The sequence below is a fragment of the Chrysemys picta genome, chromosome 13 (genome assembly GCF_011386835.1).
Source record: "Chrysemys picta bellii isolate R12L10 chromosome 13, ASM1138683v2, whole genome shotgun sequence".
In the NCBI taxonomy this organism is placed as follows: Eukaryota; Metazoa; Chordata; order Testudines; family Emydidae; genus Chrysemys; species Chrysemys picta.
Window position 1 is genome coordinate 21,363,574 of NC_088803.1, and position 11,471 is coordinate 21,375,044.

At 48.4% G+C, this 11,471-nt stretch overlaps 1 protein-coding gene and 1 pseudogene across 1 annotated transcript; one reads left to right on the plus strand and one right to left on the minus strand.

Annotated features, from left to right (window-relative positions):
* Positions 1 to 3,657: 3,657 nt before the first annotated feature.
* LOC135975484 (SRRM2 protein homolog rsr-2-like) lies at positions 3,658 to 7,042 on the plus strand. The gene is made up of 2 exons (XM_065566535.1): positions 3,658 to 4,572; positions 5,871 to 7,042. The coding sequence occupies exons 1-2, from the start codon at positions 4,032 to 4,034 to the stop codon at positions 6,524 to 6,526; spliced, it is 1,197 nt and encodes a 398-aa protein (XP_065422607.1). The 5' UTR covers positions 3,658 to 4,031; the 3' UTR covers positions 6,527 to 7,042.
* Positions 7,043 to 9,441: 2,399 nt separating this feature from the next.
* On the minus strand, positions 9,442 to 10,544 carry LOC135975485 (olfactory receptor 10A7-like; annotated as a pseudogene).
* Positions 10,545 to 11,471: the final 927 nt, after the last annotated feature.

Genomic DNA, 11,471 nt, shown 5'->3' on the forward strand with positions numbered 1-11,471 from the left:
AACAGGAGTCTTTGCACTGGCCTTAACGGCCCGCCACAACCCTCAAATCTAGCCCCTCTTACACCAGGGGGCAGGTTGCAGCCTGACTCAGCCACTGCTCCACGGCCCGGTGCAGCACAAGGGGGAAAGGGGGGACCCAGGCCCGCCCGCTACTCTGGGTCCCTACCCAGGGACCTTCTAACGGCAGCCTCTCAGCCCTCCTTCTCTCCCCTTGTCTTAAGTCTTCCCTGGGTCACTTCCCCTCTGACCCTATTGCACCCTTTAGGCCCTTCTACTCAGGGCTGGCAGTCCGGCAGGTATCAGGCTGAAGCTCCACTCTGCTTCCCTGAGCCTGCCCAGCACTGCGCTGTCCTGGGTGCTGGTCTCCTGTGACAGACCGCCTGCTCCTCTCCTGGGCAGCTTTTTCATAGGGCTGAGCCTGGCCCTGATTGGCTGTCTCCAATCTGGGCCCTGATTGGCTCCCAATAAGCCCTTCCCTTATTGGCTGCCGGGCTACAGAGGCGCACTGGCCTGCCTCAGCCCCCTCTAACATGGGGGTGGGGCAGACACCCCACCACAACCAGAAACAAAAGTAAGCTTCTGTCTCAGCATACTGGATAGCAAGAAGTCAGAAAAGCAGTTTCCTTGGACATTCCAGTCCTTGTACCACCACCAAAACACTAGACTTAGTGATGAATAATAATTTAAACCAATTTAATCAAACAAAAGGGTTCTTCTGATCCCAAAGGGCCTTAACTCAGATCTTACCCCATAAGCATGCTGTTGCCAAACCTGTAATATCTACATTCTAAAGGTTTATTTATAAAAAGAAAGTAAGAAAGGTGAGAGTTAAACTTGGTTCAAGGAATCAAATACATACAATAAATGCAAAGTTCTTGGATCAGGCTTGTAGCAGTGATGGAAGAAACTGCTGGCTTGTTAAGTCTCTGGTTGCTTCCAAATCATTGAAAAGTCCTCAGTCCCTTGGTTAGAATGGTACCATTAGTACAAGTTCATCATAGTCCAGAGGTTGGAGCAGAAAAGAGGCCAATACTCGTAACTTCAGATACAAAAATGATACATGCATACAAATAACACAATCATACTCAGCACATCCTAACTTTTCTATTGACATCCTACTTGACACACTTTGTATAAGAATTGTTGCAATTGTATAACAATGATAACAACAATGACGTACGTGGTCATATTTTAATCAGATAACATCACACTGAGTTATTGCCTCTTGGGGAGGAGGATTAACTACAGAAATAGATAGAAAAATTCAAAGTTTGAAAATCCCTGTGTTTAGCTCCCAGGGGTAGAAACAGTATTACTGGTCACACAACTATCCTGTCTTCATTCAAAACACAAACCAAAAAAGCTGCAATTATTATTTTAGCTGGAAATTTACCCTTTTAGGGACGAATAAATTTTGTATCAAATTTCTAAGAAATGTGGTGGTGATTTTCTCATTATTAAAGCTATTCAGCATTTTCATTTCATGGGAAATTCCATGAGTTCAATTTTTTTTCATTCCAATTCTGACTTGTTTAATTTTTATTACACTTTATGTCATATTTTCTATTTTATTCTACTGTTTCCTTTTTATATAATATTTCATTTTGTATTATTTTATACAATTATTGTTTATTCCCCCTATACAAACTTTTGTAGAAATTTCCCAAGAACATTTTGATCTTGACAATTTGGCATTTTCTGATGGCAAAAACATTCCATCCGAAAATTATCAATCTTCATTAGCACATATTACAGAATCTTGTACCAGAACTATATGCCCCTTGTTGGTCTATTGGAGTGAATGATAACCACCAGAACGCGTGTTCCATCAGTTACAGAAGAACACAAATATCCACTTATTTCTCAATACAAAACAAACTAGAGGATTATTATTCCCAGTCCTCTCCTAGCATCATTTGCTTCCTAATCATGCAGTAACGTCTCATCCAATTTATCACCAGTGTGAATAATTTTGTGTCACCAAAGCTTTTTGTCTCATAATACCCAAATATTAAATATTTGTGGCTCACACAACTGTATTTTGGAAAAAGACGTTTTTTAAAAATTAATCTCTGGAAAAAATATTGCAGAGAGGGATGAAATCCCATTGCTTAACTCTTTGAAGGATGCATTTCTAATCTGAAACTGGCTAGAATACAGAGACAGACCAGAATCTTCTCAGACCATGGCTTACATGTTAAATTCCAAGTTGATTGACTCCATAATTTAAGGAATATTTTTAACTGAAATCAGGGGTTTAATCATTATTACTGGCTATTTTCCATTCACTGTGATTAGCTGCCATTTAGAGACCAATAGGAAGGATACAGAAAAAACTGGCTTCCTCCTAATGCCCATTGTACACCATGGCCACGCCTTTACCAGACTTCACCCTCTGCTCTACCTAGTCTCCATGTTACAGTACGACTGCCGCTTTCCCATCTCTGCAGCCCCCAATGACAATTGGCCCTGGGCACATTCTTGCTTGTGCAGCTGGCACTGAAGCTGGTACCACAGTTTCTACTTTTAGTGCGCTAGCTAGAGTACAGCTAGAGCGGCTACAGGAGATTCCATTCACACCACTGGCTGCAGTGTAGATGCACCCCACGTATGTAAGCTGAATTATTCAGTCAGGCCTCTTTCTGTCAGTCGGCTGCTTTTGACTTGGCAAATCAGCGTAAATTCTCAGCATGCCATTTTAATGCAGAAGACAGAAAGTTTTCTTGGATTCCCGGAGTTCTTTTCAAAGTCATAAACATACTGACATAGTTTCACAGGGACTCACTTACGTGAGGTCTCCACATGGATTTTGCACCAGGATCACTATTCAGGTTAGTGGTGTGACTTTGTTTTGGAAATCATTCTACCACTACAAGCTCTAGTGCGGACACAGCAAACCAATATCGAGGTCCCTTGGACTGGTATAGCTTCTTCCCCTTCGGAATGAACTATCCTGATACAAGCAGCTTTACATCAGTGTAGTTGTATCCAGTCAGATTAGATGAGTGGCCCCCTCACTGTCCTATGGGAGGCCTCAGGGCAGCCCAGAATGCAGCCCCTCACCTCAGTTTCCCTTCTTCGTTCCCCAAATACACTCCACACGGGCTTGTTCCAGTCCAATCACAACAGCCCCCATTTAGGTTTCATTTATTAACTTAACATTCAAAACTAAATTGCAGATGAAACCTTCTCTCCAGTTGTCTACACCCCAAACTCTCCCCGTGCAGTCTGAGTCCTGCCCGCCTTAGCAGGCCACTCCCAGCGCTGCCTAGCTGGAGCAATTCCCCCGGTTGCAGGGTTTTCCCTCATTCATTCTCTGAACATTCACATCAGCCTCCTGAGTTTGCCTCTTCCCCTGTCCCCCTTCTGTCCTTTATTTGATATTGCCTGATTCCCCTCAAGTGGGGACCCTTCTCTAACCAGGGCTGGCTTGGCCCCCGCTCCCCAACCCACGGGCATGTGGCCCTGTCACAGGCAGGGATAGGCCAATATAGTTTAAGTGCTGCAATTTCTATATGTACACAAGCCTTGACGCAGTTATTCCTCACACCGAACATGAAGGGGAGAGATAAGGGGACATCTGACAAGAGAGACGACAGAAAGAGAAAACTCAGTTTAGTTCTTTTATTGCACGATGCTCTTGGTGACTATGCCTGGTCTACACTATGACTTTAATTCGGATTTATCAGCTTTAATTCGAATTTACCCTGTAACCGTCCACACAACGACGCTATTTATTTCGATGTAAAGGGCCCTTTAAATCGATTTCTGTACTCCACCCCGACGAGCGGAGTAGCGCCAAAATCGATTTTAACATTTCGAATTAGGGATAGTGTGGCCGCGATTCGATGGTATTGGCCTCCGGGAGCTATCCCACAGTGCATCATTGTGACCGCTCTGGACAGCAATCTAAACTCGGATGCACTGGCCAGGTAGACAGGAAAAGCCCCGCGAACATTTGAATTTCATTTCCTGTTTGCCCAGCGTGGAGAGCACAGGTGACCACAGATAGCTCATCAGCACAGGTAACCATGCAGGCTGATAATCGAAAAAGAGCACCAGCATGGACCGTGAGGGAGGTACTGGATCTGATCGCTGTATGGGGAGAGGATTCAGTGCTTGCAGAACTTCGTTCTAAAAGACGAAATGCAAAAACTTTTGAAAAAATCTCCAAGGGCATGATGGAGAGAGGCCACAATAGGGACTCTGAGCAGTGCCGCGTGAAAGTCAAGGAGCTCAGACAAGCGTATCAAAAAACAAAGGAGGCAAACGGTCGCTCCGGGTCAGAGCCGCGGACATGCCGCTTCTACGCCGAGCTGCATGCAATTCTAGGGGGGGCTGCCACCACTACCCCACCTGTGATCGTGGATTCTGGGTCGGGGATAGTCTCATCAGCGACGCCTGAGGATTCTGCCGATGGGGGAGAGGAGGAGGAGGAGGATGCGCTTGCAGAGAGCACACAGCACTCCGTTCTCCCCAACAGCCAGGATCTTTTTCTCACCCTGACTGAAGTACCCTCCCAAGCCTCCCAAGCCAGTACCCAAGACTCTGACCCCATGGAAGGGACCTCAGGTGAGTTTACCTTTTAAAATATAAAACTTGTTGTAAAAGCAAACGGTTTTTAATGATTACTTTGCCCTGAGGACTTGGGATGCATTCGCGGTCAGTTCAGCTACTGGAAAAGTCTGTTAACGTGTCTGGGGATGGAGCGGAAATCCTCCAGGGACATCTCCATGAAGCTCTCCTGGAGGTACTCCGAAAGCCTTGCCAGAAGGTTTCTGGGCAGTGCATCCTTATTCCCTCCTCCATGGTAGGACACTTGACCACGCCATGCTTGCAGCAAGTAATCTGGTATCATTGCCTGACAAAGCCTGGCAGCGTATGGTCCCGGTGTTTGCTGGCATTCAAGCAACATCCGTTCTTTATCTTGTTGTGTAATCCTCAGGAGAGTGATATCACTCCTGGTAACCTGGTTGAAATACGGGAACTTAATTAAGGGGACAGAGGTGGCCGTTCCTACTGGGCTGTTTGCCTGTGGCGGAAAATAAATCCTTCCCTGCAGTTAGCCAAGCGCAGATGGGAAATTGGCCCTGAGTTTTTCGCGTTTGGCTAGCAGGGATCTTCCCTGTTACCAGCCACGCGGTGGGGGGGGGTACCGTGATCATCCCAGAGAATTCATGGCGGGAGGGGGGCGGCGGCGGGGGGGGTGGTTAGTTTGGTGCCTGCAGGGATCTTCCCTGATACCAGCCACGCGGTGGGGGGGAGGGGTACAGCGATCATCCCAGAGAATTCATGGTGGGAGGGGGGCGGCGGCGGGGGGGGTGGTTAGTTTGGTGCCTGCAGGGATCTTCCCTGATACCAGCCACGTGGCGGGGGGGAGGGGTACAGCGATCATCCCAGAGAATTCATGGCAGGAGGGGGGCGGTGGCAGGGGGGGGTGGTTAGTTTGGTGCCTGCAGGGATCTTCCCTGATACCAGCCACGCGGTGGGGGGGAGGGGTACAGCGATCATCCCAGAGAATTCATGGCGAGAGGGGGGGTGGTTAGTTTGTTTTCTGCTGCTGCTGCTGAATGTTAACAGAAAAACCGCAGCACTCTACAGGCTATGCTTGGTATGTGGGAAAGGAGGGCGCAGAAGCTGTAAGACAATGGCTTACCATGGCCGCATGCAAGCCGAATTCTGTTGCCCAGACCTGTGATCTCTAGCAGCAAAGCCACAGGCACTCAGCATTAAGAGGCAAAATGCGACCTTGCACAGAAATCACATGTGCTATGTAATGTGAATAGTGTTGGTCACCGTGAAAGAGTATAAGCATTGTTCTGCAAAATGTAGCTTTTTAAACAATTCTCTCTTTTTTCCCCTCCCTACAGCAGCTGCAAATTCCTCAAGCCTCCCTCCTCCATCCCGAAGGTTATCACAGATAAGGCGTCGTAAGAAGAGAACGCGAGACGAGATGTTTTCTGAAATTATGGAATCCAGCCGCAGTGACAGAGCTCATCTGAATGAGTGGAAGGAAACAGTTTCAAAGTATAGGAAAGAAGCCAGTGAACGTGAGCACAGGAGGGACCAACGTGAGGACATGAGGGACCAACGTGAGGACAGGAGGGACCAACGTGAGGAGAGGAGGGACCAACGTGAGGAGAGGAGAGACGCTCGAGATGAGAGGTGGCGGCAGGAAGACCAGAGGAGGCAGGATGCAACGCTGGGGCTGCTGCGTGAGCAAACAGACATGCTCCGGCATCTGGTGGAGCTTCAGGAACGGCTGCTGGAAAACAGACTGCCGCTTCAGCCCCTGTTCCACCCTCCCCCCTCCCCATGTTCCGTATCCTCCTCACCCAGACGTGTAAGAACACGGGGGGGGGAGGCTCCGTACACCTTCCCATTCCACCCCAGTAGACAGCCCAAGCAAAAGGCTGTCATTTTTTTAACCTTTTCTTTGTGGCTTTTTCCTTCCCAGCAATCCTCCTCCCAAATACCACCCGGGTTCCCTCCCTCTTTTTCTAATCTATTAATAAAGAATAAATGATTTTTAAATGATAGTGACTTTATTTGGTTTGAAAGAAAGCTGGGGGAAGGGGGAGGGTGGGTTCCTTACAGAAAATGAGTCAATAAAGGGGGCGGGTTTTCATGAAGGAGAAACAAACAGATATTTCACACTGTAGCCTGGCCAGTCATGAAACTGGTTTTTAAAGCTTCTCTGATGCACAGCGCTTCCTGGTGTGCTCTTCTAATCGCCCTGGTATCTGGCTGCGCGTAATCAGCAGCCAGGTGATTTGCCTCAGCCTCCCACCCCGCCATAAAGGTCTCCCCCTTACTTTCACAGAGATTGTGGAGCACACAGCAAGCAGAAATAACAATGGGGAGATTTCTTTGGCTGAGGTCAGAGCGAGTCAATAATGATCGCCAGCGACCTTTTAAACGGCCAAATGCACATTCTACCACCATTCTGCACTTGCTTAGCCTGTAGTTAAACAGCTCCTGACTCCTGTCCAGGCTGCCTGTGTACGGCTTCATGAGCCATGGCATTAAGGGGTAGGCGGGGTCCCCAAGAATAACTATTGGCATTTCAACATCCCCAACGTTTATTTTCTGGTCCGGAAAGTAAGTCCCTTGCTGCAGCCCTTTAAACAGAGTAGTGTTCCTGAAAACGCGAGCGTCATGAACCCTTCCCGCCCAGCCCGCGTTGATGTTAGTGAAACGTCCCTTGTGATCCACAAGTGCTTGCAGCACCATTGAAAAGTACCCCTTGCGGTTTATGTACTCGGTGGCTTGGTGCTCCGGTGCCAAGATAGGGATATGGGTTCCGTCTATCGCCCCACCACAGTTAGGGAATCCCATTGCAGCAAAACCATCCACTATAGCCTGCACATTTCCCAGAGTCACTAACTTTCGTAGCAGCACCTGAGTGATTGCTTTGGCTACTTGCATCACAGCAGCCCCCACCGTAGATTTGCCCACTCCAAATTGATTCCCGACTGACCGGTAGCTGTCTGGAGTTGCAAGCTTCCACAGGGCTATCGCCACGCGCTTCTCAACTGTGAGGGCTGCTCTCATCTTGGTATTCTGGCATTTCAGGGCAGGGAACAGCAAGTCACAAAGTTCCATGAAAGTGCCCTTATGCATGCGAAAGTTCCGCAGCCACTGGGAATCATCCCAGACCTGCAACACTATGCGGTCCCACCAGTCTGTGCTTGTTTCCCTTGCCCAGAATCAGCGTTCCATGGATAGAATCTGCCCCATTAACAACATGATCTCCAAAGCACTGGGGCCCGTGGTTTCACAGAATTCTGTATCCGTGTCCATGTCCATGTCCATGTCAATGTCCTCATCATGCTTGTCGCTGCGTTGCCGCCGCTGCTGCCTCCTCGCCTCGTTTTTCTGGTCCTGGCTGAGCATAAACTCCACGAGAACGCGCGAGGTGTTTACAATGTTCATGACTGCTGTCTTGAGCTCAGCGGGCTCCATGCTTGCCGTGGTATGGAGTCTGCAGTGTTCACTCACCCAGGAAAAAAGGCGCGAAAATGGTTGTCTGCCGTCCGTTGCTTTCATGCAGGGAGGGAGGAGGGAGGGAGGAGGTGAGGCTGTACGCAGAACCACCTGCGACAATGTTTTTTGTCCCATCAGGCACTGGGATCTTAACCCACAATCCCAATGGGCGCGGGAGACTGCGGGAACTATGGGATAGCTATGGGATAGCTACCCACAGTGCAACGGTGCAGAAATCGACGCTAGCCCCGGTACTTGGACGCACACCACCGAATTAATGTGCTTAGTGTGGCCGCATACATTTCGACTTTATACAACCTGTTTTAATCCCGTAGTGTAGACATACCCAGAGACACAGTTATTAGGGTAACTGAGAAAATAGAGAAACGCTAGAAGGAACTAGTGGAAAACATCCCCTGGGAAAGTTCTCAATATATTGGTTTTGCTGTAAATGTACAGGCTGAGTTTTCCCATAAAAAGGCCGATCTTAGGCACCCAAATCCTATGGACAGTGAATGGGAGGTGAGCACCTCACACCCTTCACTCCTATTGTCAAATACAATTGGACATGGTGGAGCAGATAGGGCACTGGACCGGGACTCTGGATAGTTGGTTTCCTGCCATGAGCACACTGAGTGATTCCGGCCCTCTGGGATTCACAAATCCAGCTTGGCTGCTGGCAAACCCTGCAGGCACAAAGGCACCCGGATGCTGAGGCCCCAGAGCGACGCACAAACCTGAGGAAGGTGTGAATTCCCCTGCCTGACTCTCCTCCAGGGCCCCATCTGGCAGGTCAGGTGCCCAGAGGCTTTGAAAAAACACCACTTAGACCCCAAATATCTGGAAACAACTGGCCTTAAATTGTTGCTGAAAATAAGCAAATAAGGGGTCTGTACTGGTGTTCTGTGTTCCAGGGCCCAGGTCAGAGGGTTTCCTTTGGCTTTTCTCTTCCATTGACTGAAGCCTGGGGATGAAATACACTCTGAAAAAAAATTAATTATTTAATTTTCTAACGTTGAAGTTCCATGCTGACATTGCAACCCTGTATTTTTAGAATGCAGGCATCTGGTTTTTCAGGGGTTTGTTTGTATATCTAGAATTCTCTCACCCTACCCGGAATAGATGCCCAGCGTTCCAGTTGAGTCCACTTCCCTGAACCCTCTCACTGAGCACAATCTCCCCTCATTGTCTGAACTTTGAGCAGCCACAATTTCAAGTCTCCCACCAGCCCATTAGTACCCACCTGTGGCATCTTATATGGGCCATAAAAACAACGGGGTCATAGGTTTTCAGAGGTCTCCCCTTCTCCCCTTTGTCCTAGTGCTGTGACTGTATAATAGCATGACTTGAAGACCAATGAAGCTCAGGGAAACACAACCTGGGGCTACAGCAGGCTTTGCTTCAGGCCCTACCCAGCCCATGTTATATCTATTTTAACCCAAGGAAACTGACTGGTTAGCATGGTCCAAACATGAATTTCCTGAAAGCTTTCCTCAGGGCCTCCTGGACCTCTTTGTTTCTCAGGCTGTAGATGAGGGGATTGACCAGGGGAGTCAGGACTGTGTAGATGAGAGAAAGAACTTTCTTTAAGTCACTCAGGATGTTGGTGGTTGGAAACATATAGACAATCAGCAGAGTTCCATGAAAATGCTCACCACGATGAGGTGGGAAGAGCAAGTGGAAAAGGCCTTTTGCCTCCCGGTGCTAGATGGGATTCTCAGGAGGGTGGAGATGATGCAGATGTAGGACATCAAGGTAAGAAGGAATGGGACCAGTGAGAAAAGCAAGCTGAGTGCAACAGTGACCATTTCCATCTGCTGAGGATCATTGCAGGAGAGTTTTACAAGGGGGATGAGATCACAAAAGAAATGGTCAATACCATTGGGACCACAGAACATTAACTGAGATATGAAAAATGTTGTTATGCTATTACCTAGGAAGCTTAGTGTGAAAGCCAACATTTCCATCAGGTGAGGGTCATTGCAGGATAGTTTTACAAGGGGGATGAGATCACCAAAAAAATGGTCAATAGCATTGGGGCCACAGAACGCTAACTGTGATATCGACAGCGTTGTTATGTTACTAAGTAGGAAGCCACCTATCCAAGAGCCACCTGCAAGCTGCAGGCAAGACCTCTCATTCATATGGGAGGCATAGTGCATTGGATTGCATATGGCTAAATATCGATCGTAAGACATCACTGACAGGAGAAGACATTCTATAGCAACCAGAGAACCAAAGAAATAATATTGTGTGAGGCAGCCACTAAATGAAATAGTCCTGTCCCCAGTCAGGGGACCGACCAACATCCTGGGCAGGATGGAGGAGGTGTAGCAGGTCTCCAAGCAGGACAAGTTCCCCAGGAAGAAGTACATGGGGGTGTGAAGGTGCCGATCAGCCACAACTAGCACAACAATGAGGAGGTTCCCAGCCACGGTTGCGATGTAGATCACTAGGAACAGCAGAAAGAGAGGGATCTGCAGTTCAGGGAGGTCCCCAAATCCCAGGAGGATGAATTCTGTGATGGACGTTTGGTTTCCATGCTCTGGGTTCGCCATGGGGTGTGTCTATGGGAAACGAATGAACTTTGCCACATAAATGAAGAACATTCACTCAATAAAACGTCAGCACTGTTTCATTGTCCCCCTATGCTGGCTACTGGAAGGATGGGTGAGTGGAGAATGGAGACCAGGGAAGGGGAAATGCCATCTTATGATCCCTGCGGCAGATTTCATATCTGAGCAGACTGCAGGTTCAACAAAACATTAATCTCTCTGGAAACTCGTGTAGTAACTTGAGAGATGGCACCAAGCACTCAAATATGAAGGTGATGGGGCTTAGGTACAACAGTACAAGACCGTGTTGCTTCAAATAGTCACACATTTCACTACTTTGTGTATTAAAGCAGAACAGTGTCGTCTGTAGATTGGAGATCCATAGGTGAATCTACTGCCTAATGGTTTCTGCCCATCAGCGGAGCATTTCAACAATGAGATTACCTCTCCTGTGGCCGAAGGCTCCCGGCCATCCTCCGCCTCCTCCCAGCCTGGCCATGGATCTCTGCTCCACCTTCCCTGCTCCTTGCACCATTGTGTCTTGGATCCCTCAGCCGGTCGAGAGCCCCCCACACCCTGCTGGCAGCACTGCCCTTGCCCTGACCCGCACCTTAACCTCTGCTGAACTTCCTGTGATTGTAAAAATCAATAGTTAAATGGGGGGGGGGGATCTTAACAATACAATAATGCCAATATTAACCCTTTAAAGGGAGAAACAAAACCAATTTGTTCCGTGTCTACTTATAGGCAGTGATGCCCGCCCCCCCTGAGCACCGAGCACAGCAGCCAAAAGCAGCTCTGCTTTCCCCTCGGCAGTTCACTCAGTGCCCTGTGAGGGAGAAGCTGCCAGTGAGGGCACAACCCTGTAGGGGTCAGGAGAGGAGGTTAGAGAGGAATGAAGCCTGCTCCCGTGTTTGAAGTGCTGGCTCC